Genomic DNA, 27,119 nt, shown 5'->3' with positions numbered 1-27,119 from the left:
AAAAATAGATGACAAATACAAAACCAGCACCCTGTTGATTATTAAAATGCATTCATACTTTCACAATTGTTCCGCCAAGTTTTATTTAAATAATATATAAATGTATATATATATATATATTATATATTATATATATATATATATATACATTACAACATATATGTATATGTACATATATAAAATAAAATGTTTAAATATACGCAAGATGAGATAAAAAAAAACATTGAAATATTAGATATTAAAAATTCGTAATCACAATAATAACATTTATTATAATTATAATGTAAGAATATATTTATAATATCGTTAGCCTAGTAATAATTAAATAGCGTAACGCGCGAAGTACAATCACTCATTACTCCGTGATTGACAGAGATAGATATCGCGTTTATATTTTTTACAACTGCCAAATTATTGCTACAGTAGAGACTGAGTAGGCAGTTTGAGAATCCGCGAATCGCCTTACCCAGTAGTGTAAAGAAATAATAGGATTCAACAATTAAGACACTTAGTTGAGTATGTCGCAGATATCATACAAAGTATACCGATGCCACTGTTCGTAGTTAATAATGAATGATAAAACTTGAAAATCATTTATAATGATCTTCAAGATTCGAATTTACAAAAGAAACATTAACTGTTGTAAAACTGTAACAATTATCTCAACATTTGCTTATTACAGAAAAAATCAAAGAATAAATAAAAGCTCGCACAAATTATTGTTCCACACATATCGACCAAACAATCAAGAGTGTAATCACGAAGATACTATCAAAATGAAAAAAATATATTAACAAGCTTGACTGTACAGTGGCGGTATCACAGTTATTTTGATATCGTACAATACTTGCAGTCACCCGTCTCATTCAAAAAACTCTTGTTAAATTAAAATAGTCGCATATTATAGATATTACATGATTATATGCAACTACATCTTTCTCGCGTAAAGATTTATAAATGTTCTCTCATGTTCTCTCTAAGCTGATAATGAGATATTTTTAGAACATTCGTGCACTTTTAAGTATGAACACGCTCTTTCAAATATATGTGGTATAGTTCATAGAAGTAAATAAATAGACTATAAACTACACATTATGAAAATATACATAGTTACGGATTGATATATCATCGGTTGTGATTGAATTCGAATGATTATATTGCGAGAACAGTTCGGAAAACTATTTTATAAATATGTTTAAAAATAATAATAAATAAAGAGACAGTATGTAGCAACAGGACGCATGTGACCTGGCATAGCTTTGGTTTTTCTTGTTCTTCTTTTTTTTTTGTAAAATACATCCACATTAATATCTAATTACGGTAACATTACAAAATGCAATATGTGATCAATATTGCTCTGCTTTATTTATGATAATGTTTTTAAAAGATTTTAACGAACGGCTACCTCATTTGCATTTTCCGCTGTTGCCACATTGCAAACTTTCCATATGCAGCGGTTAGCAATTGATTGAGATGGCTCGTCAAGTGTTGACTAACTGTAGAGAATTCTCTTTGCACACGATCCTAGAAATGTGATTTAGATAATATTGAGATCCGTGAAAATGAACAAAAAGTAAGAAATGAATGGCGCACAAAGCTTACCTCAAAAGGCTTTAGTTTAGCAGAATGAAATCTATGTAGAGATTCATGCATTCTGATCGCTTTTTCCTCAAGTTGGGGCGTTGTTGGAGGAAAACTTCGCCAAAAGTGCCTCAACAATTCGCACGCGCATACATATACATTACGTAATTCTTTCTCCAAATCCTTTGGTATTAATTCTACATAATATTTACGATTATAAACGATTACGAATGTATATTTGTGTCCAGATTAATTAAAAAAATTGCATAAAAGAAATGAGTGTGACAATGTATATTATATATTTATATCAAAAATATACTTACGTCCGAGACTCTCCTCCCGGAAACCTTTCATTAAAGATCCGCCAGGTGTTAATTCACCTAAAGCCGATACTGCCGCAGCCGGACTAACTAAGGATGTCGATGGCTGTCGCAGTAACGTGTTACCATACAACCATCCAGAAGCTTCCTTCTTCAATTGACTTAATGTAACGAATAGTTCTTCCGAAGTTGGTTCTATATTTCCGTATCCTGGTATAGGTCCATGTAAATATCTATCTACATGTGCCAGATTCAATGGTGTTCCCTTATTTATATTTATGTCACAGCTCGTGTCGAGATCATCGTAGGTTATCTTTTCTTGTATTCTACGCTGTAAAGGAATATTTATAAACGCGTTCGATGAGACGTTCTTAATTTGTTTGAGCGCGAATTGCAAAAGTAAGATAGATATATTATACTGTACTTTTTTAGTCTTTGGTCCGCCATCCACTTCGTTATTCGTAACTTTACTCGCAGATGGTGTAGATCCATTTAATTGTGGTTGATTGGTTTGCGTCGATTGTTTGGCAGTGCTGGCTTTCATAACCATTATACTATGTTGATTGAACCTCTTGATCATACTTTGATGAACGATATTTCCCGATGTTTTGTCAGATTTACTATATCCACCCCCATAGTTTTCATCCAGTGTTTGATCCTCAAAGGAAGTGATATCTAACAAAGGATCGTTTATTCCAGATTGAAGATCCTTCTTAAGTTCTTGATCATCTATTTTGGCACATTCGGTAAAAAGATCCTTGGTCCCAGCATTGATACGATCTCTGTGAAAATAATGTGACTGAAAGAACTTTGTCCAGAAATCAGACTCTGACATTTTGTGAGGCACATTTTCCTGATGTTTCCTCTTAACGGCTGGGTAAGTCTTAAATATACATTCTATTATATCGATGGTTAAATTGTATTTTAATCCATTGCAGCCATCAGTTTGTGGTTTAATATCCGCCTGAAAAATTTAATCCTTTATTAGTAACTCTGCTAATTCATGTATTAAACAAAAAATCTTTAGATAGAAGAAAAATCTTACTAGAAAAGCACTATTAACACCTATCTCTTGGCGTTGAATCTTTTTGGCTTGTGTATACTCTGCAGCATGTTGAGACCAAAATTCCTCGGATGTTATAACTTGTGTGATAACTAGATCACGATACAATTGGAGCAATACAGGATGTTCTTGGAGGGTTCTAAAAAAAATATTTGTAATTATTACATTATTCACACACACACACACACACACACACACACACACACACACACACACACCACACACACACACACACACACATACACACACGCATGCTTTATTCTATGCAATAATAGAAAAACCAGACAAGTTTTACCTGTTCTTCTCTTCCAATTCTTTATTAACTTTTCTCTTAAATTTTGGTAATAGCTGTTGCAACAACTCCTTTACATCATCACGATCTTTAATTTGTGCTTCTTGTCCATTTTTATTTACAAAGTGAAATGTAGACGATGTACCATCATGCAATACTACCTGCAATTGTATCTTTGATTTTCCCTCTGGTGATATTTTTTGCGCTGCAAAAGAAGAAGTCAGATATTTTTTAATTATACAGAAGTTTTCCAAAGACAATAAATTATTGTTTATACGATTCCTTAATGTCTCACATTTAATATCGGCATATTTATGGCTGACAGATACAGTATCCCTGTTATCGAGCATCCATGCTATTCGTTCGTTCATCACATATAAAGTACCATCTCCTTTTTTATAACGCACTTGGCCCACTTGCATTAATACATCTTCCGACGACGTAGTCATGATGAAGATACAAAGTATGATATAATTCTTCTAGAAATAATGGACACAATCCTGAGAAAAAGAAAATTATATTAAACAGAATATGCATAGAGAAATATTTCAAAGAAGAGCCTACACTTTTTTTTCGTTTAAAAAAAATATAATACATCTAGATTAGAAAAATGATTATTTATCACACTGATGAATAGTTTAACCAAAAAAGAAACAATTTTTTCTACAAGACAATATTTTGTCGCAGACGCATCGAAGCCGATCGTATCGCGAGAAAAAAATCCCCCCATAAATTATCACGTTATCAAGTAAGACAGGGATGAGAGAGAGCATCATAGCCCCATAGACATCGTACTGTTTGTCCTTGAATATCGCTGGACGATTAAGCTCGCGCTCGTCGTCGCTTTCGAGAATTTGGTGTTTTCGTGAAAAAATCGCGGGATACGTCGAATACGACGATGACGAGAGAACGTTCTTCGACGTCGTGGAGACGATCCAACGTCGTGGCGCCAACACCGAGGCGAGATGCGAGTCCTCGCACCGTGGAGTTGCCGCGGTTTTCATCGAACAAACGCGTTAATCGGCGCGAATATCGCTCCCCCGCGTATTATCGCGCCTTTTCCGTTCGCGGGACGCGAAATGCGACGTAAAATGCATTCGTTTACCGGTGTCGGGTCGCCAAAAGCCGCGGAGCAGTGTGGAGGCCCGTCGGGCGGCACGGCCATGTGCAGAAACACACATCGGTGGACGCATCGCGAGCACGGCTACGGACGGACCGTCGGTACGGACAACACCATCGACCTGCGGCGACTGACGGCACTATGTTGCTCAAGCGACAGCGTCGTCGTCGCTTCCTGTGCGGACTTGCACGCCCGGTTTGCCTTCCGTCTCGCGTCCGTCCCGCGTGTTGGATGCACCTGGTGCACGCTCGCGTTAATAACGCGTCATTTCGCGTATTTACGAATAAAATCCGGCCCCGCGTTCCCGCGACAGAAATTATTTTCAATTTCTCGAGTCACGACATTGAGTAGAACGCAGTTGCGCGCCGCGCGCGTAATCGGATCTGCGCATGCGCGGCCGACTCGGGGCGCCGAGACGCGCGAAATTACGAATTCGGTTTTTTCTTTTTTTTTTTTCTTTTTTTTTTTCCCCCCGGATGAAAAGAGAAACGCGCGTATTTTTTTGTATCGTTTGATTTGGAAAATTTTTCCATTGATATTATATAATTGATTAATCGATTAATTAAGATAACTTATCCATGGAAGGTGTGTGCGAATATAAATTTTCGTGTTATGTCATAAGAAAATATGTATCTTTTGATACACATTTTTGTATACTCTTTATAAATATACAAAATTCTTATTTTAACTAATGTTAATAAACATAAATATATAAATGTCAAACATATAAATGTAATAATATTTTGATCATGTATAACATGTAATTAGATCAATATATTAAGGTTACCATAGTAATGTTATGCAAGTACTGCAAAGATCTACAAGATTGAGTAAAAAAAATAAATATTTTTACATATAATAATAACGTGGAGTTAACGTATACATATCTTTGAAGAGTTAAAGACCGGATGCAATTATTTTCCGTCAATACAGATTTCGAGTACATAGTGCGTAAACCGAAGCAGCAAAAAATATGTTTCGGTTCCGGACAATCACGCGATACCTCCAAGAAGGGAGCGAGCCCCTTTATGAAATATCACATCTTGGAAGATAATCCTAATATAGGACCTGGCTCCTACAACGTCTTGGAATCGTTTAACGCCATTAAAACTAGGGTACAAACTTTTATTATACCTATATGTATCAAATTGCTATTTTAATATAAATTTTAAATTACATTATAATTATATTTATTTAATCTTTCTCACCAGCCATGTTCTCACAGCATCAGCAAAAAGGGCTACAGTGGTCTTGCTCGATTCGTCAAACCTATTGATTATGCAGAAGATTATCCGTCACCATCCGATTACAATGTTTCCTCCTTTCCTAAACGTGTCAAGCCGCAGAAATGTCCATTTGGATCTACCAGTGAAAGAAAAGACATTCATGTCAACAAAAATCCAGGGTAAAGAATTTCTACGCTTATTTTTATAAAAGTTTTTTGTAAATAGTAACAATAATTTTTTGTTTTAGGCCTGGCATGTATGTCAGCAAAGAGATAAAAGGCATTACATTTCAACATAGTTTTGGTGGTAGAGTTAAAATGCAACTTGGTGTTGATCTCAAGTGTTGTAGTCGCAACACGGATACTTGTAAGATGTGTGGTAAAAAGCCAACAGGAGATTACTGGCACTTGAATAACAAGATTTTCTTGTGCAGAATGTGTATGACACGAGAATTTCAAGAACAAATAAAATTTAAGAAGAAGGAACTTGAATTATTTCATGTAAAATTTCACTATTATTAATATAAATTCTAATAATGCTTATGTAATTATATATAATTATGTGTTTACTTATAGAAAATAAGAGACTGCTCGGGTATTCATATTCATGAAGGCACTGATGCAAAGATATGGCTAATGCATCCTGTTCTAGTCAAACAGTGGACAAGAAGAGAAACATATCTCTCGGCTTATTTAAAAGATTAAAAAAAATAAAATTATAAAACAGATTTTTAATTTTGAATACAATTCTTCGTCCAATCTCATGCTTCTTCCATTATTATTATATGCGTCAAATATAATAAAGTATTTTACATAGATTGAATTTATTTCATTATTAATCAATATTTATACAATACATTGTCGTAAACTTATGTATGTTTAATTTTAGGTACTATATACACACAAAGATTATATAAAAATATGCACATATATATATATATATATATATATATATATATATATGTATGTATAGTAAATATACTTCAGATAATAGTTTAAATATTCTGAAGTCAATATTTACTTAATATTATCATTACGTATACACAGTCATCAGTCAATAGGATAAATTCTGAGTTAGTTTAGATGATTCAAGAAATAAAATATATAATAAATTAATTCAAGCACCAGTATTAATTAATTATCAGTTAATTTAAGGCTCCTGTTTTCTCATTGTTGCATCCTTACATATTAAATTACAATATCAGAAGCGAGAAATATAAAATTTCTTGCAAAATATTTTATTTAATTTTTTTAAATGCCACTATTCGCATCTGATGATATAAAAAGTAAAATATATTGAAACTCCCTTTATTTATAAATGCACATATAATTCATAATATGTGTGTTATAATATATATGTGTCTTAAATTCCCAAAAATAAAAATAGAATTTGACTACTAATAAAGAGTCAAGAATCAAGTATTAATCCAGAAATTGAAAAGGGACAATTTTCAGTACATTATTTTATCAATTTATATTATTGTATGCAAGTGATGGCATATAAAAAAACTAATTTCATGTATTTTACAAGAAAATTCATATAATTTCTTTTTTTCTGACATCACAATTTAATTTAATATCGGTGACAAATCAGAAATCTTATAAGTATATTTTAATTAGTTAGCACGTCCACATTAAACATTAGATTTTCAAGCAAAAAAATCTTACCTAGTATAGAGTAGGTTTCAATGGAAAATCGATATAAGTACTCCATGTTACTACCACTAATATTAATACTCATTCATCTCGAAATTTACATGATGTAATTATAAAAAATGTGTGCAATTATGTTATAAAATATCTATAAATAAATTATAATTATAATTAATGTAATTATAATTATAATTAATTATAATTAATTAATTTATAGATATATATTTTATACACGTTGCAGACTTATTGCAAAGTCAGTCAATTTTAGAGAAGGCTTAGATTTTTTATAAAACAACGGCTTACAAAAATTTGGCGTGTTTATATAAAAGCTAAATCTTGTAAAAAGGCTTTTGCAAAAAAAATGTGCATAAATAAAAAAACATATAACATAAAAAAAGCAATTGCATGTTGCAATGTTATACTTGTAAATAGACTTCAATCAATTTTTTTCATTATTGAAATAAAGAAAAATTTAATGAATATTTTAATCAAAGAATGTGAGTACTATATGAAATATTTCATATTTTGTCAAAATAAATTATGAAATAAACTATGATTTTCTAATTTCTTTTATGCAAAATAATTAAAAGAACTGTGGATATTTATAAAAAAAAATCGTGTATGATTTTATTTAAAAAAATAGACGACCTTTAAATCTTCCCTATGCAATTTCATATTCATAAAAAATTTATCATCACCATACGATAACTCTTTCTGTACAGTGCAATTTTCATTCGATCAATTTTTGCCTACCAGCACATATAGTTTTTAAAAGATATTATTGGTTGTTATTAGTTCATTCTGTACAGATGCACACACAGAGATTGTTTTTTTTCTGTACTCTAGTCTAATTACAAAAGTATCTTACACAAGTATCCAAAAGTACTTAACTATCTCCTGACACATCCTGAATGTCGTCTTGTTGATTCGACATTACCGAAACTATCTTGGTTTCTTCCACGGGATTCCCACCTTCTGGCGCTTGTCTCGATACTCCGGAAACGGACAATTCGGATACGGTGGAAGTACAGTAATTTCCGGTTTCAGTTTGTTGTGCCGATTTGTCGAATGATATAATATCAATCGTCGATTCTGTACTATTATCTGACATTAGATCGTTGTTGCTGGATTTATAAATGACAGTTACATCGATATTGCTGTCGGCATTTCCCGATATGTCCGAATCTGTCAAAGTGGAAAATTCTCCCACATTCTCCTCGGAGTCTACGCTTGTTCGATTTTTCGTTGGCATGTCGTTTCGAGAGAGAGTTGTTTTGTTCTCTGTCGAATTCTGATCGATTCTATTATCGCGCATCATCGCCGTACCGAAACTTCTCGCGTACTGATTATCTAGTTGTTCCGCTTCTCCTTCCGGCGATACAGCAGCCGTAGTAATTTGCAGATCTGGCGACAAATGTTGATAGAGCAGCGGATTGAATATACAATCCAAGTCCATATGACGTACATTGGAAGCGATTAGATATGTCGTTAATTCGTCACAATTGGAATTTTCGTTATTTTCTTCCGCGACTAATTCTTCGCGTATCACCGTTGATATTCGGTTACAAGGTTGCGATTTCGATATTTGGGATGATTTGGAAAAACCTTCATCGTCGACTAAATTCGTCGCGTGAGAATAAGCATACGGTTCAACGCTCGAATCGTCAGTTTGAGTGGGCACTGAGCAAGTATCGATGCAAGTGCGATCGTTCTTGTCCTTGTCCTGTGAATTATTCCTGTGTTCCCGTAAACTTGCGAACAGCTCGAGAATGTCTTTTCTCATTGGTACAGCCGCCGCCGTAGGTGGTCTGGGCGGCAAGTCCAAGGAAAGCTTGTCGAGTAGATGATTTATATGCGTTTTGGTACCTCGCACCGGATATTCCGCGCTGTTAGATTGATTTGATAGATAATTACGAGTCGACGAACCATATCGATTTTGATACTGATTGTGATAATAGCCGAGATGTTGTATGCAACGCGCGTTGGAATCAGTGCAATACCCGGTATCAGTCGCATCTGAAGTTGTAGCTCTAACTTGATCAGATCCCGGCTCGAAACGTGAATTATAATTACCGCTTATAGTGAAAGTCTGTCCCTCGTCATTCACGAGGTTTTGATCGCTCTGTATATTATTCTGTTTTGGCATTTGTGACGCGCCGTTAGTAGGATACACGGTGCTTTGAGGTGTGATCTCGACGTTTTTGTCGTCGGTATTTTCATTATCGCTATTTGATTCGATCATGTCGAAATCGTTATCAAAATCATCTTCGAAAGCCGTGTTTGTAACATCACTCAAACGTGACTGCAAACGTTTTGTAATTTCGTCTAGTTCGGTCAATTTTTGCCTGTAACACATATGTATATCGATTATAATTTGTACAAAATTAAATTTGTACAAAAAATGATAAAATAATAACATGAATGAAGTAAAAAAAAAATAATAATAATCTCGTACTCACTTTAAAGACGACGATAGGAAAGACATAGAAACATCTTCCAGACCGTGACCAATTTCTGCTGTAAATTCATTCGACTTACGATCAGTACTTGGCGCATATCTGTCTTTATTGTAGCTTGCGTACGATAACATTCGATGCGCATTATCAGACTCTGCTGTATCGCTGCAAGATGTGTTGCACAAATGCAGCCAGTTTGTCTGCGGTAAATTGTCGCATCTCGGTAGATTAATAGAGCCAGTTGGTGAAAATTTTCCCAAAGGTAAACTATCCAGAGGTGTTACATTTATCTGAAATTAAATTAATTAATTACACATGCAAAACTTTTAATTAAAATATACGTATCTTGTTCAAAATTAATCACGTGAATTTACTTTAATTTGTCCATTGCATTTTCCGGTAAAATCCATAATATGAAACCACCCAGACACCGTGGGAAAGCCAGCCATCAGAACCGACAGATCGACAGCGGAAAAACCAATCACGATGTCCTTTCCTAAATTTATTTCCGTCGACGTATCCGGATCGATCAAATACCATACTTTAAGGATTAATCTCTTCTGATTCTATAAAAAAGAATTAGAATTATATATATTATTATTATTATAAATAAAACATGTATTAAATATAAAGTTATATATGATAAGAAACACGCGATAGATAAAGTAAAATTACATACGTTTAAAAGTAGGTCTATCGGTAGTTTTGCGTCGCATTTCCAATTCCATTTTGGATTGCAGCTATGCGGAAAAACATTCGTCGTCACACATGAATTCAATTGGCTATTGGAATTAAGTTTATGAGTAAAATCCTGAAAAGTCACGTATGTACTCGGTTCCACAAATTCATCCGGTCCTTTCATCTTCGGCAAATGTAACGCGCATTCGATTTCCACGACAGATCGGAAGAAAGAGCCATCGCATTCGGTATTCAATTCTTCTCTTTCCGCATTTTCTTTTATCGCGGACGAATTTGAAAGATTATCGTAAACATTGTTTCGCTGTCGATCTAATTCTTCGTCGTACTCTGCACCGACACCGACACTCCTATACATTTCCGTAGGTAATTGAAAATCATTTCTCGGACTGCAACTATTATCACTATTGTTGGTGAGACTATTACTATTTAGCGTATTTAAACGTAACTCTTTCTCATTCGTTTCTCCTTCATCCGCTTGATTCATCTCCGTTTGCGCCGATTGATCAGTGCTGATCTTATTAGTGTGTAACACATTCGTTAAACGATCGACTAAAGCGTGTAAAGCCAATTGTTCTGGAGATTCAACCTCTTGCACCGATTTCTCCGGTCTCTCCGCATCTCGAAGGCTCGAGATATCCGTTTGACTTTCTTGACTCTTGTAATCGACGGATGCTGAATCTCGATCGCTCGTACTATAAATGTGATAAGCGAAATGATTATCGCGTGTAACTTTCCGTGAATTGAGATCTAACGCCTCAGGAACATTACACGGTAAATTCTCTTGATAAGCGCTCGTTGCATTGTTCGTATTGTCAAGGACATGACAGTGATAAACTGTTCGTGGTATGACACTAGCATTTCTTAGACCCCTCGACACTTCTAGTAATGCAATTTGCTCCGCAGTGCCAAGTGCGACCAGTGCGAGCAATTCTCCGCAAGATTCTCCGCTTACTGGATTGTTGATACTGACCCAACCATCTACGCTTATTACAGGATACTGTGTGGAAATAATACAGATTTAATATAATTTCAAAAATATTAAATCTATTGAAAGTAAGATCAAATATAATTACCTTCGACAATAGTAAGTGAGGTAAAACAAGTGGGTCTCTGTACGCAATGTATAACTGGTGCACAGGTAGTTTTGCTATCCCTAACAAATTATCTGTCTCACTGTTTTGTCGACTGTAAACTTCTATGATTATATAATTATCTCTGATTCTTTCCAATAATTCTGTACCGTGAATTAATGGTACCAGCTGTAACAAATGTTTTTAATGTAAAACTCACTTTTGCTCATAATTGAAATCATTTTAGTAAAAATAAGACAAAAAATGTGTACTTGAAAGAAATGATAGAATGGATTTTTCGTATTGCTACAGATTTGACTCGTTGCTTTGTCCTCTCGCCAAAATGCTCTACATATCAGATAGGTATTAGACTCTGTCAAATTTTTACCCTCAGCTACATATATCAAGCCATGAAGTAAAACCTACAATTAAATGCAAGTGATAAGATCCGTGATAAATATTTATTTAAAACGTAACTATTATATTTAGAATCTGAACGAGTGCCATAATACGGCCATATCGCTTAGCCATTCGCGCTATACACAACTGTCAATGTTTGAGCGAGAATTACTGCGATTAGCTTACTGTTCATTACTACTTCTTGTTCAATAACATTCTAGTTCATTCAGCGCGAATAGTCAAGCGGTATTAAAACACTCATTCGAGCTTTAATTATGTCATTTAAAATTACCTTATCTTTAGTACCACTTTCTGGATTATTTGTATCAATTTTTTTATTATCTGAGCTTCGTTCTCGGTGCTCCGCTATATCTCTCATAGCAATTAAATCCTTATTGTTATTGCTAGTTAAACATCCAATTCGCTTGGCAGAGACGGACGAAACTTTACTACTAGATTTGGAAGAATGAGTCCCTGTCGCACTCCTGTATTTATTACTGTTTGAACTCAAAGATTTCATCTCCAAAACGGGAATATTTTCTTTTGCAGACATTATAGTATCTAATAAAATAATTTTATTACTCTATGGATATTCACCTGCCCCATAATATATCTCAAAAATATATTATACTCACCAATAAATTCTTTCCCAAAGTAAGTAAAATCACAACCTAATTCTGCCGTGACTCTTAAATCACCTATTTTGATGCCTTTATTGATAATAACTATACGCTGAGTACTGCTTAAATTTGCAGTATTTGCAATGTCATTAATATTCATGGAACCAAATCCTAACTCAATTGGAAACTTTTGATTAAGATGTTGTACAAAAATTTTAAATTTCAAGGGAAAACTTTTCTTTACAATGTGTCTCTGTATACTATAGATACCTTCAGAGTTGAAGTCAATGACTGTAAAAATAATATATTATTCTAATAAATATTTTTTGAAAAAATAGTTATTGTCTTAATTATATCTTATGCATTTAAATAATTTTCCTAAAACAATATAAATGTTTACCTTGACCAACTTGTTTTTTAGCACACGTTCTTACTAATTTAATTTCTTTATTAGATTTTATATTTGTTTGTCTTGCAGATCCAAATGTTGTATCATATTGAATAAAATATGTCAGTGACAATGGTACACCATCTATGTTTGAAAAAAGAACATATGAATTATTCAAGTCAAATTTAAGTTTTTAGAAAATACTTAAATATATTGAAATATATTGTCTCTCTCCCATAAAATAACAAATAAGAAAAAAAATTTACATACGTTGCAAGCATGTAGATTTTGCACGTCTGTATCCTGCAGGACTCAGTGTAAAGGATTCAATTAAAATTCTTATACTATCTACATAATCTAGAGGATGAGCTCCTAAAAAAATGATGTATATATGTATTATTGAAGTATTCAAATATTAATTTACCATTTATGAATCTTTATCAAGTTTACAAACCTTTCATCTCCCTATCAGGTGTCTCTTCATACAAGACATCTTCTACAGGATTGTTTGATTTTACAAGAGAATTTTCATTCCATCTGCTTATATTATCTGTTTTACTAGCTGTGATCATTTCAGATGCCAGATCTATCAAACTTGGAGTTGGGGATGTTGATCTCAAGGTATTTAAGGCTTTCTTCTCCTCTGAGGAAGTCATTTCAGTCCCCAAAATGTATTCATAAAGTTTTGCTTCATTTTCTGCTGAAGCATAAGGATATAAACCATTGCTCATTGAATTATCACTAAGAGCTAAAGAATCGTCATTGTAAGTCTCCTTTAATATTGCTCCTCTAAGTCGTTGTGCTCTAGCAACAATTTGAGCAACTAATTTGTCTGTTATTATTTCATTGAATTTCTTCTTAGATTCTTGTAATTCTAGTCTCTTGGTCTTGAGGACAGACCTGTATGTGTCATAGTCATCATTGTTTGTAGATTTTGTAAAGTTCTTTTTTTTAATAACATCAATATTCTTATAGGATGTCACGGGTATTTCTTCATCATGTCGCAAATCATCAACAACTGATGCTAAAACATTGCTTTTCTCTGGTTTTCTATTGTATTTACATGTTTTCAATTGCATATTTGGAAGCTTTGTTAAATATGTTAATTGCAAAAAAACACGTATTTTTCCTATTCTATCACCATTGTTATTTAATATTGGAACAAACTGAGTATAATATTTACACTTAAGTATCTTAGACAAGTCTCCTACACGCGCCGTGCCAATAATCTCGCGTGTCTTTTCTCCAATAATCACTAATTCTATTGTTCCACAGTTTTTGAGATAATCCTCGAAAAGCGTCGCATTAGTTTTTACAGTATATATTTTGGTTATATCCTCATCTGTTCTTGCTGTATATATGGTGTTACTTATTGGCCTGAAAGAAGAATGACAACATTAGAGTGTTTGTGCATAAAGAAATGAGCGTTATAAGTTTTTGTCTATGTCGTTAAAAAAAATTGCTCCAAAGCATAAATATTAAATCACCTGAATTGAGCACTGTCGTGTTCGCCCCACCAGGAAGCCACTACCGTGACATCTCCGGGACTCCTAAGCCAGAAGATTTCGTCGATAACGAGCCTCAAACTACCGTGAATTTTGCCTTCGACGAACGGTGGCAGGGATCTGTGTGACTTTGCTTCTGAATCCATTTGTTTTCTGCAAGACAACGCATAACTGACATTTCACACATCTGTCATCGGGCTTAGGTTAAAAGCACGCCGAATAACCACGCGATACGTCGTGATTCGTGATAGACAGATAGAGATAGAGCACAAGGAATGACGGCTATCGCGAGACGAGCTGATGAACGATACAGGCTTGCCATTTAAAAAAAAAAAAAAAAAAAAAATACGTAGACCTTTGTAATTTATGTACAGAGGGCGTAAGGGATGCCTTCCGGTTTCAGCAGTTTCGACGCATCGTATCTAGATATTCATACATCATGACTGTTGAGTCCGAGATAAACTGAAAATTTTATAATAAAAATAATTTAACAATTGTCTGACCTGTCTATTTTATATCCATAAACAATAAACATATAAAATACATCTTTAGTTTTATCATAAAAACTATAAAATTAACCATTTTTTCGGTGATGACATGTACACGTGATTGAAGATTGAATTTGTTAATTCTGAGGAAAAATAAGGCAAATTTTATAACATAACATTTTATAATAATAATAATAAATGTTGTATATTTTATTTAAAAACAACATAAACACAACCTCATTTTACTTCACAACTCTTATTCATTTTTGCAAATTTGCTGTAATTATATCGTTAGAAAATTACCTCATTTGTATGTATATACAAAGAGCAGTATTTCTCCTTTTTATACATCTTTCTTCGTATCAACAGTACATATATAGCTTATTTCTTTGATATATATAATATACTCAACAATAAATATAAATAAAACTTTGTACGTAAATTGTTTATATATAATTTTTTTGTACGTGTGTATTATGCATTAGTTATAGATTAGTGGAATGCTAAATCATATTGGAGTAATAGTTTACACCCAATATATATCGGATCCAGACTTAGAAATTATCTAATGACAACAAACACAAAGATGCAATATAAATCTCTAAAGTGCACTTATAATGCTTATGCAAAAAAAGAAATATTTTATTAAATATATTATTTAAAATTAAAATAAGAATTTTATAATATATTTAATTATATGTTCGAAATATATTCTTATTCTCAAATATGTCAAAGTGAAATTCTACGAGCCCAAATGGATCAAGTATTTGCCATGCGATTAGAAGTCAGGCTATACTGTATATAAAATATATTTTTTATATAATAAAGTATTTAGAATTCTTGAAATTAGTTTTTATGGCACTAGAATATTCTTTCAACCAGTTTCTTTTTTATTCATAGCAAAATCAGCAACTGCAAATATCTATAGTAAAATACTGCCAAAAATGCATATAGAAAATATAATTTTGAATATAAGAAATATTTTTCTTTTTAAAATTCTGGAAGACTGTTTTAATCTTCTTTTTTCTCCTCACTCAATAATTCAACTCGTGAATTTTTGGATGGAAATATCACAAAAAGAGATAATTGAACTATGTTAAGAGTAAAACCAACTGCATTCTGAAACTATTTAAAAATGTATAGAGTACAATAGATACCGACAATAATTTGCAATGTCTATTAGAGTTATCTCGCGTATTTTAAATTTTTGAACTGTTAGACTATACTTACAATTATAAAAATATTGTTGATGATAAGACCGTACAGTAACCACAGAAAGGAAACCAGAGTGCCCATAAAGATAAGTGGAAATGGAAGAATTTCGGTGTTTTTTGTTTTTATAACCTGATTCTAAAAAACGAGCAATATTATTATATCAATACAAAATTTTTTATAAAAATATTTAATATATAAAAATATTATGAACGTATCTTACCAGATGCACTAAAGGAGATGCAATTAAGAGAAGAAGGAGTACTGTAACTACTATGCCAAATCTAAATTCGACATTTGTTGGATGTTCAATTTGCGCATACACAAGGAATATCATCACAAAGACTGTTACCTTGAATATTAACTTAAACACTTCTCCCTAGAAAAAGACATTACATAATTATTAGAAAATTTAAATTTAATCTAGAAAATGCTAATTAAATATATTTTATTCAAGCTTTTGTCAAATACCGTATTTGGAGCGTAGTAGTAATACACTATCATATAGACAATGCTTGTCAATAAGCCAAATATATTAACATTTATCATAGTAGAATCATTTAACATCAATGCGTATCGAAGCATCAGTATACATCTAAAAAGCATTAATTTAATCACATAATGCAATTTATTTATTTAATTTTAATATTACTTTATTGTAATATAAGCAAATGTGAATTCAGTCTTCAGTAATGAATTCAATAATTAATCAGCAATAAAAAATCTTATAAAATATACTGTTATTTATAAAATACATGGAATTTAGTTATTAAATAATTTTTGTATTTTTAATTATAAAAAGAATGTGTATGTATATGTGTACTTACAATCCTATTCCACCAAGAAAAGGCATTGGATCAACTCCTCTAGCTGTACCTTTCTTGTGTATGTCCTTGCATATTAATCTGCAAATTATGATAATATAACTGTGGTAAAAATAAACAGCACTTTTTAAATTAATGTAAATTTTATAACTTTGAATATATTGCATTTAGAAAGAAGTTTTAAGAAACAATTCACATTATACCTCGATAGTAAGCAAATATTAAAAATGATGAATTGCAAAATATGACAATACAAGCTATTATTGAGCAGAATACTGATGCAGTATATCAATTGTTACAACTGTTGTGTGGAAGAATGTTTCAAATTTAAGTTAATTTTTAAAAAATATTTTTCTTTTCTATATGTCTATAATATTAAAATATGAAAATATTCCTAATAAAAATTTCCATTATATACATATCTCTCTCTTTCTCGTGCAAAACATTAATTTATATTTATTAAAAAGAAAAAAATAAGATAAAAAAATATTTATTGCATTATAATATACTTACGTTCCAGCTAACATTTGTGCCATCGTAGTGTACATGGCACAAGATGCAACAATTTCTTTGTATTGTTCCAGGACCATTTTGCTTTTTTGCGATTCGTTTGTATCAGTCGTTGCTTGTTACAGATACAGAGTTATGCACCACTCGTCAATTATCAATCTTATCAAGTGCTGCAAATTAATCAGATTTAAACAGTGTAGATATAGAGAACTGATTCGCGGCAATGGATTCAATTGGCTCGAATGACGTCAAAGTGTACTCGAATGCAATCACTGAACTGCACTGAATTCTTACTTCTTTCGTTCAATTATTATTTCTGTTTTGTATGGGATATAGTAGTTTCCTCTTCCAATTCTCTTCACTTTTTCATTTATTAGTTTGCTTGCACGTGCTGTCTTGTAATTCTTTTTTTGCCTATAAATGTGTCTTGAATTTTTCGTCTCTTAATTTTGAGGTATCAAATTCGTTGAATTCCTTAAATGTTTGTATCTTAAAAAACTTGTAGCAAATAATAATCAAGTGGAATCAAACTCAAGAGCTGCCGACTATCAGTCTGTATCAGTGGCTCACTTTTACACTCTGCTGCACTCCAAATTCTATAGATTGTGGACAAAATTGAAGGACAGAGATATACGAGGTTAAATGCTTTCTCTGTCGCATGTTCACCTTAGACCTTACAACATGTTCTAAGTGGGGGACATGGCAACATCAAGGTCACAATGCATTATACATGACACTTGATATACTGTTATCATGAGTACACTCTGTCCAACTATATTTTAAAGTCGAATATAATAAAGTATAAAAGCAGTATAAAAAGTATTATTGTATCCTATATATCTATTAAGAAAAAATATCCATAAAAAAGTATAACAGTATAACATGTTATTATTGTAAAATAAAAAAATATTGTCAACAATTTTTGTAAGATAAATCTAATTTTTTTAATGAAAATATTTCGTTTTTAATTAATTTCGTTTCTCGCTTTTATGAGTTACAAATAATAAAATGTGAAATTATATTGTGTTTAGAATGTTACATGAAGTTTTTCAATATGTTAATAAATGAGATATTTTTTATGCTTACACAGTGTTGAATATTGTAACACTATGCCTGTAATGAATATTGATCAATGCATCATCTTGCTAGAAAATATATATACTATATACATACATATATTTGTATACACAACATGGAAACACAATTTTGAGAATTTCACAGATTTAATTATCTTTGTATTCTGTTTTAGAATTATACAGTGCTTTAATAGTCATGTATGTTCTATTATAATCTTTAATTGTTCCAATTCTTTTGGTTCCAGGAATAATCTTATTTTTTAAATGTCTAATATTCAGTTGATGAATATGTATTTCTTCATGAGGTATTTCAACTTCATTCTGTATACTTTTATTAAATAATGTAGATTTTATAATATCTAATGCTTCTCCTAAAATAGTAAAATAAACATATATATCATTTGCCATAAAATATAAATATAAAGAATGTTTCAGAAATAGAAAAAAAATAGTCAAATTTTGATAGCATATTTTATTCATCTTAAAAATGAGAAAAAATCATGTATGTGCACACGCATGCACATGTATAAATGCAATTTTAAGTATGGATATAAAAACATTTTTTTCAAATTGAAATAATTTTGATTATAATAAAGTTTTTTATTCTAAAGTGAATAGAATATGTTTAGATATCTATTTCTGAAACATTCTGTTTAAGATGTATTCATATTATATGACACAATGTATATTGTGAATCTTATAATACTTACGTTCATTTTCATGAAGAATCAAGTCGTCGAAGAAAGCGATGTTTCGTATAAATAAATTAAACATATCTTCTATGTCAGATGAACGGGTAAGAAATTCTGGATTACAAATTACGAGATGAGATAAAAACCTAATGCCTTGTTTCAATATTTTATGCTGGATCTTTTTAATACCAAGCCAAAAATGTTTGTCCAACTTTTCTGGATATATATCAGATAGATGTTTTTCCATATTCTGCTCGCTGCATTTTGTCTGACATGTATAATTTTTATAATTAACTTTCTTTAAGATGTAACACTTCTTGGAACCAGAGAATGAATCCTGCCATTCAGTATTATCGATTATATCTAATTTGGTTTCAGAAGACTTTTTCAACATATTAATTGTGACTCGTAATAGCTTCATATAACAGTTACACAATTCTGAATTCTCAATTCTCAATAAATTATTATTCGTTTGCAGAATATCCCACACAGATGATATTAACCCATGACTTATATTTATAATAGTGAGAAAGTCTGGATTAAAGTGCTCCAATTGCAGTATAAGAATTTGTAAGACACAAGCATCTAAAAGCATAGAAAATGTGTACTTGTTATTATTGATCTGTCCCTTTTAAAACGAACTAAATATGCCATAAAAAAAAAGAAAAAAAATGTGAACTTATTACAGAATGGCATAATGGCAATAGTTACCTGATGTGAAATGTAAAATACCTTTCCAGTTTTTCACTGATTCTATTAAAATAATTTATGATAATTAATATCATAAAGTGCACAAATTATTTGTTAAATGTGCACAATATATACTTACGCAAACTGCTGCAGAGTTTCGGTACAAATTCAGTATAGCATTTACTGAAGATCATTAGGAAATCTACTAATGAAACATAACAAAGTGACAGTGGCCTCGAAAACACTAATTGTTTAAAGATAAGACATATGTATTCTAATCTGGAAAAATAATTGTATTTACAAATTTGCAAACGTTTAATCATGAGAGAATAATATTGCCGTACCCTTTCTTACAGTAACCTACTTTCTGCTGTACATTGCACAGTACTTTTATTATTGCATTAATAAGACCTGTAAATTGATGAGATCTTCTCTGCAAATAATAATATCTATCAATTATTGTCAAAGATAGAAATATTTTTATCTGATAAAAAACTATAGCTTAAAAAATAAAATAGTATGTACTCACAACACGTCCTATTAAAGTAACGCATTCTAGAATGATCTCAAGAATTTCAAATTCGTGATTTTTTTTTGGCCATGCATTATAACGTGTCATTTGAGGTAGGTAACGATTATAGCACTCATCATTGCGCGTTATCAATAGTGACTTTCCTGCTAAGTAATTGCTTAAGTATGATGATACCAAACTAATATGTGAAAGTGCACCAAGCATTCTTCTCGCCTCGATACCGCGTTCTCCTTCATGCCATGCGTTTGCTTCGCATTCGGACTTGATACAAATATTATGATTCTCATAAACATCAGAAAAATATAGATCGTTCATATCTCGAATATCATCGTTCCTCATAGCTTGAAAAATCATTTGCAAAACTTCTACAACGTTCAGCATTAGCTCCCTCGTGGTCAAAACCAGCTAAAAAAGATAAAAATGCATATATATAAATTTGATGAATATGCATAATATTCCTTCATTATTATTAATTCCAAATGCACACTGTGTCATATTTAGAGATTCAAATTTTTATATATATATGTACCTTATTGATTATTGGTATACATTTTTCCGATTCTATCTCAGTATTAGCTTTTCTCTCAATGATTGCAATTTCAGGTAAAACAAATTGTATTGTCAATTTTTTCTCATCTACCATAGTAATCACTGGTTTTACCAAGTCGGGATTTTCTGCAATGTACAAAAAAACGATTTTATTAGTATATTTTTTGTAGAGGGAAAACAATAATAAGAATAATATTACAAATATATCTCTATTCACCAAATATCCTAAATGTTTCTTCTTCTTGCAAAATAGGCAAATTTCGTCTTCCAGTTTTTTCTATGACTTTGATATTAACAATGGGTTTCTCTGGCAATGATGCTTCAAACATTAATTCTGAAATTCCCGCAAGTGGAAAATCTAAAGAATATTTAAAACTGAAAGATTATAAAACTTAATAATATACATAATTCATGTATATTTTTCATTAGCATACTCACAAGTATCATATGTCTGAAGTTGATGATTGGTTTTCTTGTAGATATTAGCTTGTACACATACTTCTTTTACTGGATTTCTGTTCGCATTTGTTAGTCTGTTAAGTTAAAATTGATTTTATATACACTTTAAATATTGATTTCAAAACTCTGTAATCAAACAATTTAGAGATGTCTTGTTTTCCAGAGTACCAGCTTACCGATCGATTGAAGTGTTACATCTGCTCCTATTAAAAGAAGTATTCATGTACAATGATTGTGGTTCTTCCAATTTAATATTTCCAGATTCTAATCGTTTACAACGTTCCTGCAGATTTCCTATTTCTAAATTCTGTGAATTAATAATTAATAATATTAATTCTATTTTTGTAGTAATAGAATCAAAAAATAAATACAATATATATATATATATATACTTGTAATTCTAATTGTGTTTTCAACTGTTCCTTCTCTTTACAAATTTTGTTGATCTCTAATCTGTGATTATTGGCTTGCTCTTCAATTAAACGCATCTTTTCTAATTTTTCATTTTCGGCTCGTAACTGAATTTGCTGTAATTGTTGCCGTAAAAATATAGTTTCACCATCTTTGGTTGTAAAGTCGTTTAGTAATTTCTTATTTTTATTTTTTAATTTTTCCAATTCCTTATCATCTGTAAATATATATGTGTAAAGAAATTATATAGACAAGATACTTTCTCAGATTTATTTCTTTAGTTTTGTATGTATAACAATAATTACCTGATACAATAATGTTATTTCCCTTCTGAAACGTCGAGTTGTGACTTTCTCTATTTATTAATTTGTTTCTAAACTGAGAATAATTAATATCCTGACTCTTGGTCTGTATATCCTTTTTCATACACAAGTCAGACTTTCCCGCAAGTCGTGACAGCTTCAAACGCGATGTTTCATTGCAGGCAGCGGTAGATGGTCTCTCTGACAAGTCTGATTTCATTGAATGCAAGCCACTTTCAACCGGTTTCGAATTGTCTAATATATTATTGCTCGTCTGGAAAATAAATTACATTTTCGAATTATTCTTAAATCGAATATTTTCTCAGTGTAGATCGCAATACCTGCAATGCTTGAGATGCAATCAGTTCCATTTCTTCGATATCTTCTTCGGCGAAATCGTCACCCCAGAGATCATCATATTGTGCATTCTTCTTCTCGGAAGTCCTATTTGCCTTGCTATGCTGCGGATCCCTTTCGGGAGAGTCGAGTCTCGCTCTTTTCACGGACATATAACAATCCTTCGTTATCGCGTTCTCAGGACGTTTAAACATTGTGATGTGCTAAATTATTAACAAATGTATATATGAAACAAAGCGGCTTAGATCGTTCTTTATGCGATTCTCTTCATGCAATTCACATTTTTTCTCTTAACGATAGATATGGTGGTAAAATTAGGGCGTTTCATATTGTTGTCACAATAAACGAAAAAATAGATTGCAATTTATGGAATTATACAAAACTATTCATATTTCGGCAAAATGAATTTGTCACTACCATAAACATTGATGAACACGAGACATACAAAATATCTAGGCGCGCGCCTAGATTGTGGAATTTTCAACGCATGCGCAGTAGAATATATCTGTAAATGTGTTCTAAAATTCACTGCCAGTGAATTTCAGAACACATCCTGTACATATATATATCTTACTGAAATATATATATATATATATATATATAAATTGTGTACTAAATATATAAAGGTAGAATAAGAAATGTTATAAAAATGATTTAAAGATCTTTATCGATTTAAATAATAAATTCATATTATTCATAATAATAAATAATATATATAAAATGATCAATGTGATTGAAATTTGTTAGTCATTTAACATTACACACATTTTTTAGTTTTATTTATTTATATTTAAATGACTACAAATTGATTTACTCACATTTTATCTGTATTTGTTTTATTTTAGATAAAATCAAAATTTATGTCTATTACATTTTTTTCTTGCATTATAATCTTATTTGTCGCAATAAATTTTAATCCTTAATAATATAACTATAATATAAGTGTTGAATAAAACCAGACATTAGATTCAATATACATACTGACATAAACATTCTTTTTCTTTCTCACACATACACACACTCTCTCTCTTTCTCTAAAGAAGCTTAAGCAGAATTGATACAACTATAATTATTTCAATATTCAAACATATAATGTCCAAATTCCTTATTAATATTTCTCTTTGGTAAGTGTGTAAACTTAATCTAAATTGATATCTGCACTATATAAAATATACTTTGAATTTGCTCTGGCATAATACTTTTGTTATTAAATTAAAATATCACATACATTTTCATTGTTTTAAGTAAATCATTTTAGTTTATATAATCATTGTGTTTGTTGGTTCTTATAAATTCGACCAATCACTTTTCAACTTATCAGATATAATTAATAATATTAAATTAATACTGCTGTGAATTCAAGATTAAATAAATTAAAATAATGTTAAAACTAGAGAGAAGATTATCATTAATAAAACTTATAATACTGCGACATTGCTTGTACATAAAGAAACACTAATTTTATAATTAATGTTTACACACTTATGGTAAAATTTAAACTTTATAAAAAATGTAAATGTTCTAAAATTATTTAGGCAGACAGATACTCTTTAACGTTTTTAAACTCTCAAAGAATATACTTGATTAAAACACAAAATTTGTTTATACTATGTATATATATAAATGATAAATATATGCATAAGTATTATATACAGCTTGATTCAAGGCACCATTCCAAGTATAATCAGAAAAAGCAAAACTTAATTCACGACAAATAATTTGCTAGTCTACATTTGTTTCTGACTCGATTTTAGCTTACTAAACTAGTTTTATATACAATATAAGTACATACAAATTTAGGAACTATTAATCAATGCAACAGAAACAGAAAAAGTTAGTAGATTTCTATTATCTTTTGAACAAATTAATCTATAATTAATCTGTGATTTATAAATTATTCAACAGAATATGAGCATATTATACATTTCAGAACATGATTTAATAATCGAGTCATTTAATAAACTAAACATCTCCATGTATTAAATTAGACATTATGGAATCCATTTTTATAACCTGTATTTTGGATGTCAATCCTTTTGTTGAGTCTACATTGTATGAAGACCAATAGCTTATCAATTCTGGAAATTCATTGTTATTGATGTACTCAACTGAGATAGAACTAAATTGATTGCGTGAATTTAAGTTTGGCTGACAATCAAATCCATGGCACAATAATGTTACATCACTTTGACTAGCATTAATAGCTTGAACATCTGTATAGTTTACGATAACTATTAAAACTCTTTCTACAAGTCTTTGCTCTGCAATAGTCGCTTTTTCTACACGATCGGATGATAAATCCATCCATTGCCAAAATTTGATGGCAAACCCAAAAGTATAAGGTTTACCCGAAGCCATTAAAAATGCCGGCTTCGATGCAAACGCATTCGAACTCACGTGATCCCAAATGGTTATCGATTCATTCGTTAATTTTTGGAGCGTCAAATTTACACTAGCGCGGCAAAGTTGTCCCGGGCATGCTCCTTCGTTTTCTATAGTCAAATGGTGGTGAGGCGTAGGCTTCCAACTATATTCTTTATCGTATAGTTTTACTATTTCAAATAATCGTGGTGATTTTAATTCTGCTACAAAATTAGTATGTACTTTTTGCATTTTTACACTGTGGAATAATTGTTTCAAACTCATAGATCTTGGTACAACTGTAACAAATATGCACTTATTAATAATAGTAGGATACATAAACAGAAATTTAAAAAATTAAAATATAATATAACTACAGTGTACATACGTTTTGCATTGACATCATAACAATTGAAAAGTATCTTCTTGTTAGAGACGAGATTATATATATCAATAGATGTGCAATTATTGACCGAATAACGTTCCAGTAACTGACCAGTCTTGCCAGATAAAAAAGCAAGGTATAACACATTTCCATCATCTACTGCTACACTTAATAAATCTTCGATATTATCTGCATTGATATCTGGTAGAATAACTGGTAATTTGGAAAATGTATGAGTTGTGGCACTCCAATGAATTGTTCCAGCAATCGGTTCTATACTAACAAGCAGGCCTTGTTCACCAGCAACAATACAGTCAGGCTTTCCGGATTGATCGATATCAATACTAGCACAATCTATAATAGTAGGTGATTTCTTTAATGGTACCAGCCATAGTGGTAATCCACTATTCCCTTGCATCGACATAACTCCTCCTCCTTCTGGTAGTATTTGTCTTTGTACCATTGTATTCTTTGTATCATTTTCTCTATATTGTTCACCACGAAGAAGAAATATCAGATTGTATGGAGATCCAGGTACTGTAGTAATAGGCCCATGTATTTCTGTAATCAATAAATATAAAAAATTTATATTGTAAATTATTTTATACTAAATTAAATATTTAGCATTTAATGAAATAATTAGTAATACTTAATGCAAATATCACATAGTATAAATAATTATATTTTTATAATTATTTATTTCAAAAGAGAATAAGAATTGAAAATATTATATATAAAAATTATATTTATACAAGTGTGCACATAGTTTACAATAATAACAGTAATAAAATAAACTTACCAACATCTTGTAAAGTTTTGTCCCATGATATGGACGATTGTGATTCGATAATTGGTGGACAAATCATTGAACTGTCACAAGGTAATACATACAAAAAGATAACTATTGTAACAATACATAATAATATGGATGCGACTAGGCAGAAACGTCTCATTGGCGACATATCTTTCCTCTGCCAGAAATCATTCTGCTCACTTCCTTCAATTACCATTACTGGTATATCATCCTGATAACATTTAATTGTGTTTTGTCTATTTCTTGCACTATTTCCTAGATTTTGTGTTTCATCCAGTGGATAAAACACACCATTTTCATGACCTGCATGTAATTCCTGAAAAACAAATATAAAAATTTGAATTTGAAGCATTGCAAGTATTGATATTCATATCATCTATCATACATTCATAGTAATATATGCATAGATTATAAACACTGATGTATAATTATGAGTATACATTTTTAAATTAAAAAAAAAAAGATTGAAATATTTTAGAAAGACATTTTTCGATCTTTGACTCTGAAGAATATAAGATCTTATTCTCTTTTATATAGATTTTGAATGAATGTTACTTTAATTCCAGAGGCTCAAGTCAAATTTTATGAAGACATTCTTGTGACATATATTAATATTTCGCACCGCTATTGTCGTAGTATTGTCGATCTTGTAGGTAATATGATTAGGTCGAGTTAAACGTTCCTCTTCATCTTCGGTATCAGTATTGCTTATATTTTGCGGTAAAGGTGTGTAACCTTTGCCACTGTGATCTGTTGACATCTCGAATGTAATATCAAACAAATATCACGCTTCTGCAATATTGTTCCAATTGTGTATTATTATTGTTGCAATATTCTCATAGTATAGCCAGGTACGTCAGCAAATCGGGCCAAGGATATTAGTTTATTTACGAAAAGTACGTAATAAAGAAAAACCTTAAAACGGCCATTCCGCGCGCGTCGTTCTTCGTGAAACACTATCTTAGAACTGCGTTCAAAAAACTACTCGAAATGGAGTAGCGTTTAATTGACCAATCAGAGCAAAAGTAGCAAACTTTCCTGATTGGTTAATCTAAAGCTCCTCTGT

At 31.2% G+C, this 27,119-nt stretch overlaps 6 protein-coding genes across 8 annotated transcripts; 1 reads left to right on the top strand and 5 right to left on the bottom strand.

Annotated features, from left to right (window-relative positions):
* Positions 1-245: 245 nt before the first annotated feature.
* On the bottom strand, positions 246-5,711 carry Tfb1 (transcription factor B1). Of its 2 annotated transcripts, none has more exons than XM_083040752.1 (8): positions 5,585-5,711; positions 3,552-3,756; positions 3,260-3,461; positions 2,947-3,103; positions 2,326-2,865; positions 1,905-2,232; positions 1,603-1,778; positions 246-1,524 (listed from the first exon to the last, which is right to left on the bottom strand). In XM_083040752.1, exons 2-8 carry the CDS (start codon positions 3,703-3,705, stop codon positions 1,402-1,404), a joined length of 1,680 nt encoding a protein of 559 aa, XP_082896878.1. In that variant the 5' UTR covers positions 3,706-3,756; positions 5,585-5,711; the 3' UTR covers positions 246-1,401. The 2 variants fall into 2 exon arrangements, with proteins under 2 accessions (XP_082896878.1, XP_082896877.1); XM_083040751.1 differs by lacking the exon at positions 5,585-5,711 and adding an exon at positions 4,362-4,501.
* LOC145937611 (uncharacterized) lies at positions 4,522-6,439 on the top strand. 2 transcript variants are annotated; one of them, XM_083040769.1, is made up of 5 exons: positions 4,522-4,961; positions 5,310-5,491; positions 5,588-5,781; positions 5,850-6,102; positions 6,178-6,439. In XM_083040769.1, exons 1-5 carry the CDS (start codon positions 4,955-4,957, stop codon positions 6,304-6,306), a joined length of 765 nt encoding a protein of 254 aa, XP_082896895.1. In that variant the 5' UTR covers positions 4,522-4,954; the 3' UTR covers positions 6,307-6,439. The 2 variants fall into 2 exon arrangements, with proteins under 2 accessions (XP_082896895.1, XP_082896894.1); XM_083040768.1 differs by lacking the exon at positions 4,522-4,961 and having other exon boundaries at positions 5,109-5,491.
* A 252-nt stretch (positions 6,440-6,691) lies between these two features.
* On the bottom strand, positions 6,692-14,719 carry LOC145937595 (uncharacterized). Its single transcript, XM_083040743.1, has 12 exons — positions 14,374-14,719; positions 13,341-14,263; positions 13,157-13,258; positions 12,899-13,030; positions 12,514-12,789; positions 12,171-12,439; positions 11,752-11,901; positions 11,483-11,668; positions 10,390-11,406; positions 10,085-10,276; positions 9,714-10,000; positions 6,692-9,599 (listed from the first exon to the last, which is right to left on the bottom strand). Exons 1-12 carry the CDS (start codon positions 14,535-14,537, stop codon positions 8,141-8,143), a joined length of 5,157 nt encoding a protein of 1,718 aa, XP_082896869.1. The 5' UTR covers positions 14,538-14,719; the 3' UTR covers positions 6,692-8,140.
* A 349-nt stretch (positions 14,720-15,068) lies between these two features.
* On the bottom strand, positions 15,069-18,209 carry LOC145937612 (sugar transporter SWEET1). Its single transcript, XM_083040770.1, has 7 exons — positions 17,720-18,209; positions 17,429-17,595; positions 16,919-16,996; positions 16,563-16,686; positions 16,315-16,470; positions 16,110-16,229; positions 15,069-16,004 (listed from the first exon to the last, which is right to left on the bottom strand). Exons 2-7 carry the CDS (start codon positions 17,503-17,505, stop codon positions 15,891-15,893), a joined length of 669 nt encoding a protein of 222 aa, XP_082896896.1. The 5' UTR covers positions 17,506-17,595; positions 17,720-18,209; the 3' UTR covers positions 15,069-15,890.
* A 117-nt stretch (positions 18,210-18,326) lies between these two features.
* On the bottom strand, positions 18,327-22,921 carry Mus304 (mutagen-sensitive 304). The gene is made up of 13 exons (XM_083040746.1): positions 22,478-22,921; positions 22,140-22,410; positions 21,816-22,051; positions 21,600-21,730; positions 21,403-21,497; positions 21,182-21,322; positions 20,945-21,090; positions 20,413-20,820; positions 20,228-20,316; positions 20,023-20,162; positions 19,905-19,946; positions 19,212-19,778; positions 18,327-18,872 (listed from the first exon to the last, which is right to left on the bottom strand). The coding sequence occupies exons 1-13, from the start codon at positions 22,685-22,687 to the stop codon at positions 18,649-18,651; spliced, it is 2,700 nt and encodes an 899-aa protein (XP_082896872.1). The 5' UTR covers positions 22,688-22,921; the 3' UTR covers positions 18,327-18,648.
* A 401-nt stretch (positions 22,922-23,322) lies between these two features.
* LOC145937323 (uncharacterized) lies at positions 23,323-27,009 on the bottom strand. The gene is made up of 4 exons (XM_083040307.1): positions 26,676-27,009; positions 26,039-26,369; positions 25,243-25,800; positions 23,323-25,153 (listed from the first exon to the last, which is right to left on the bottom strand). Exons 1-4 carry the CDS (start codon positions 26,811-26,813, stop codon positions 24,456-24,458), a joined length of 1,725 nt encoding a protein of 574 aa, XP_082896433.1. The 5' UTR covers positions 26,814-27,009; the 3' UTR covers positions 23,323-24,455.
* Positions 27,010-27,119: the final 110 nt, after the last annotated feature.

Source organism: Prenolepis imparis, unplaced genomic scaffold (genome assembly GCF_030444845.1).
Source record: "Prenolepis imparis isolate NDT839.2.m4 unplaced genomic scaffold, iyPreImpa1.0 SCAF_6, whole genome shotgun sequence".
Classification (NCBI taxonomy): domain Eukaryota; kingdom Metazoa; phylum Arthropoda; class Insecta; order Hymenoptera; family Formicidae; genus Prenolepis; species Prenolepis imparis.
Note: the sequence above shows the minus strand (reverse complement) of the source record. Positions and strands in the feature narration are given on the sequence as shown.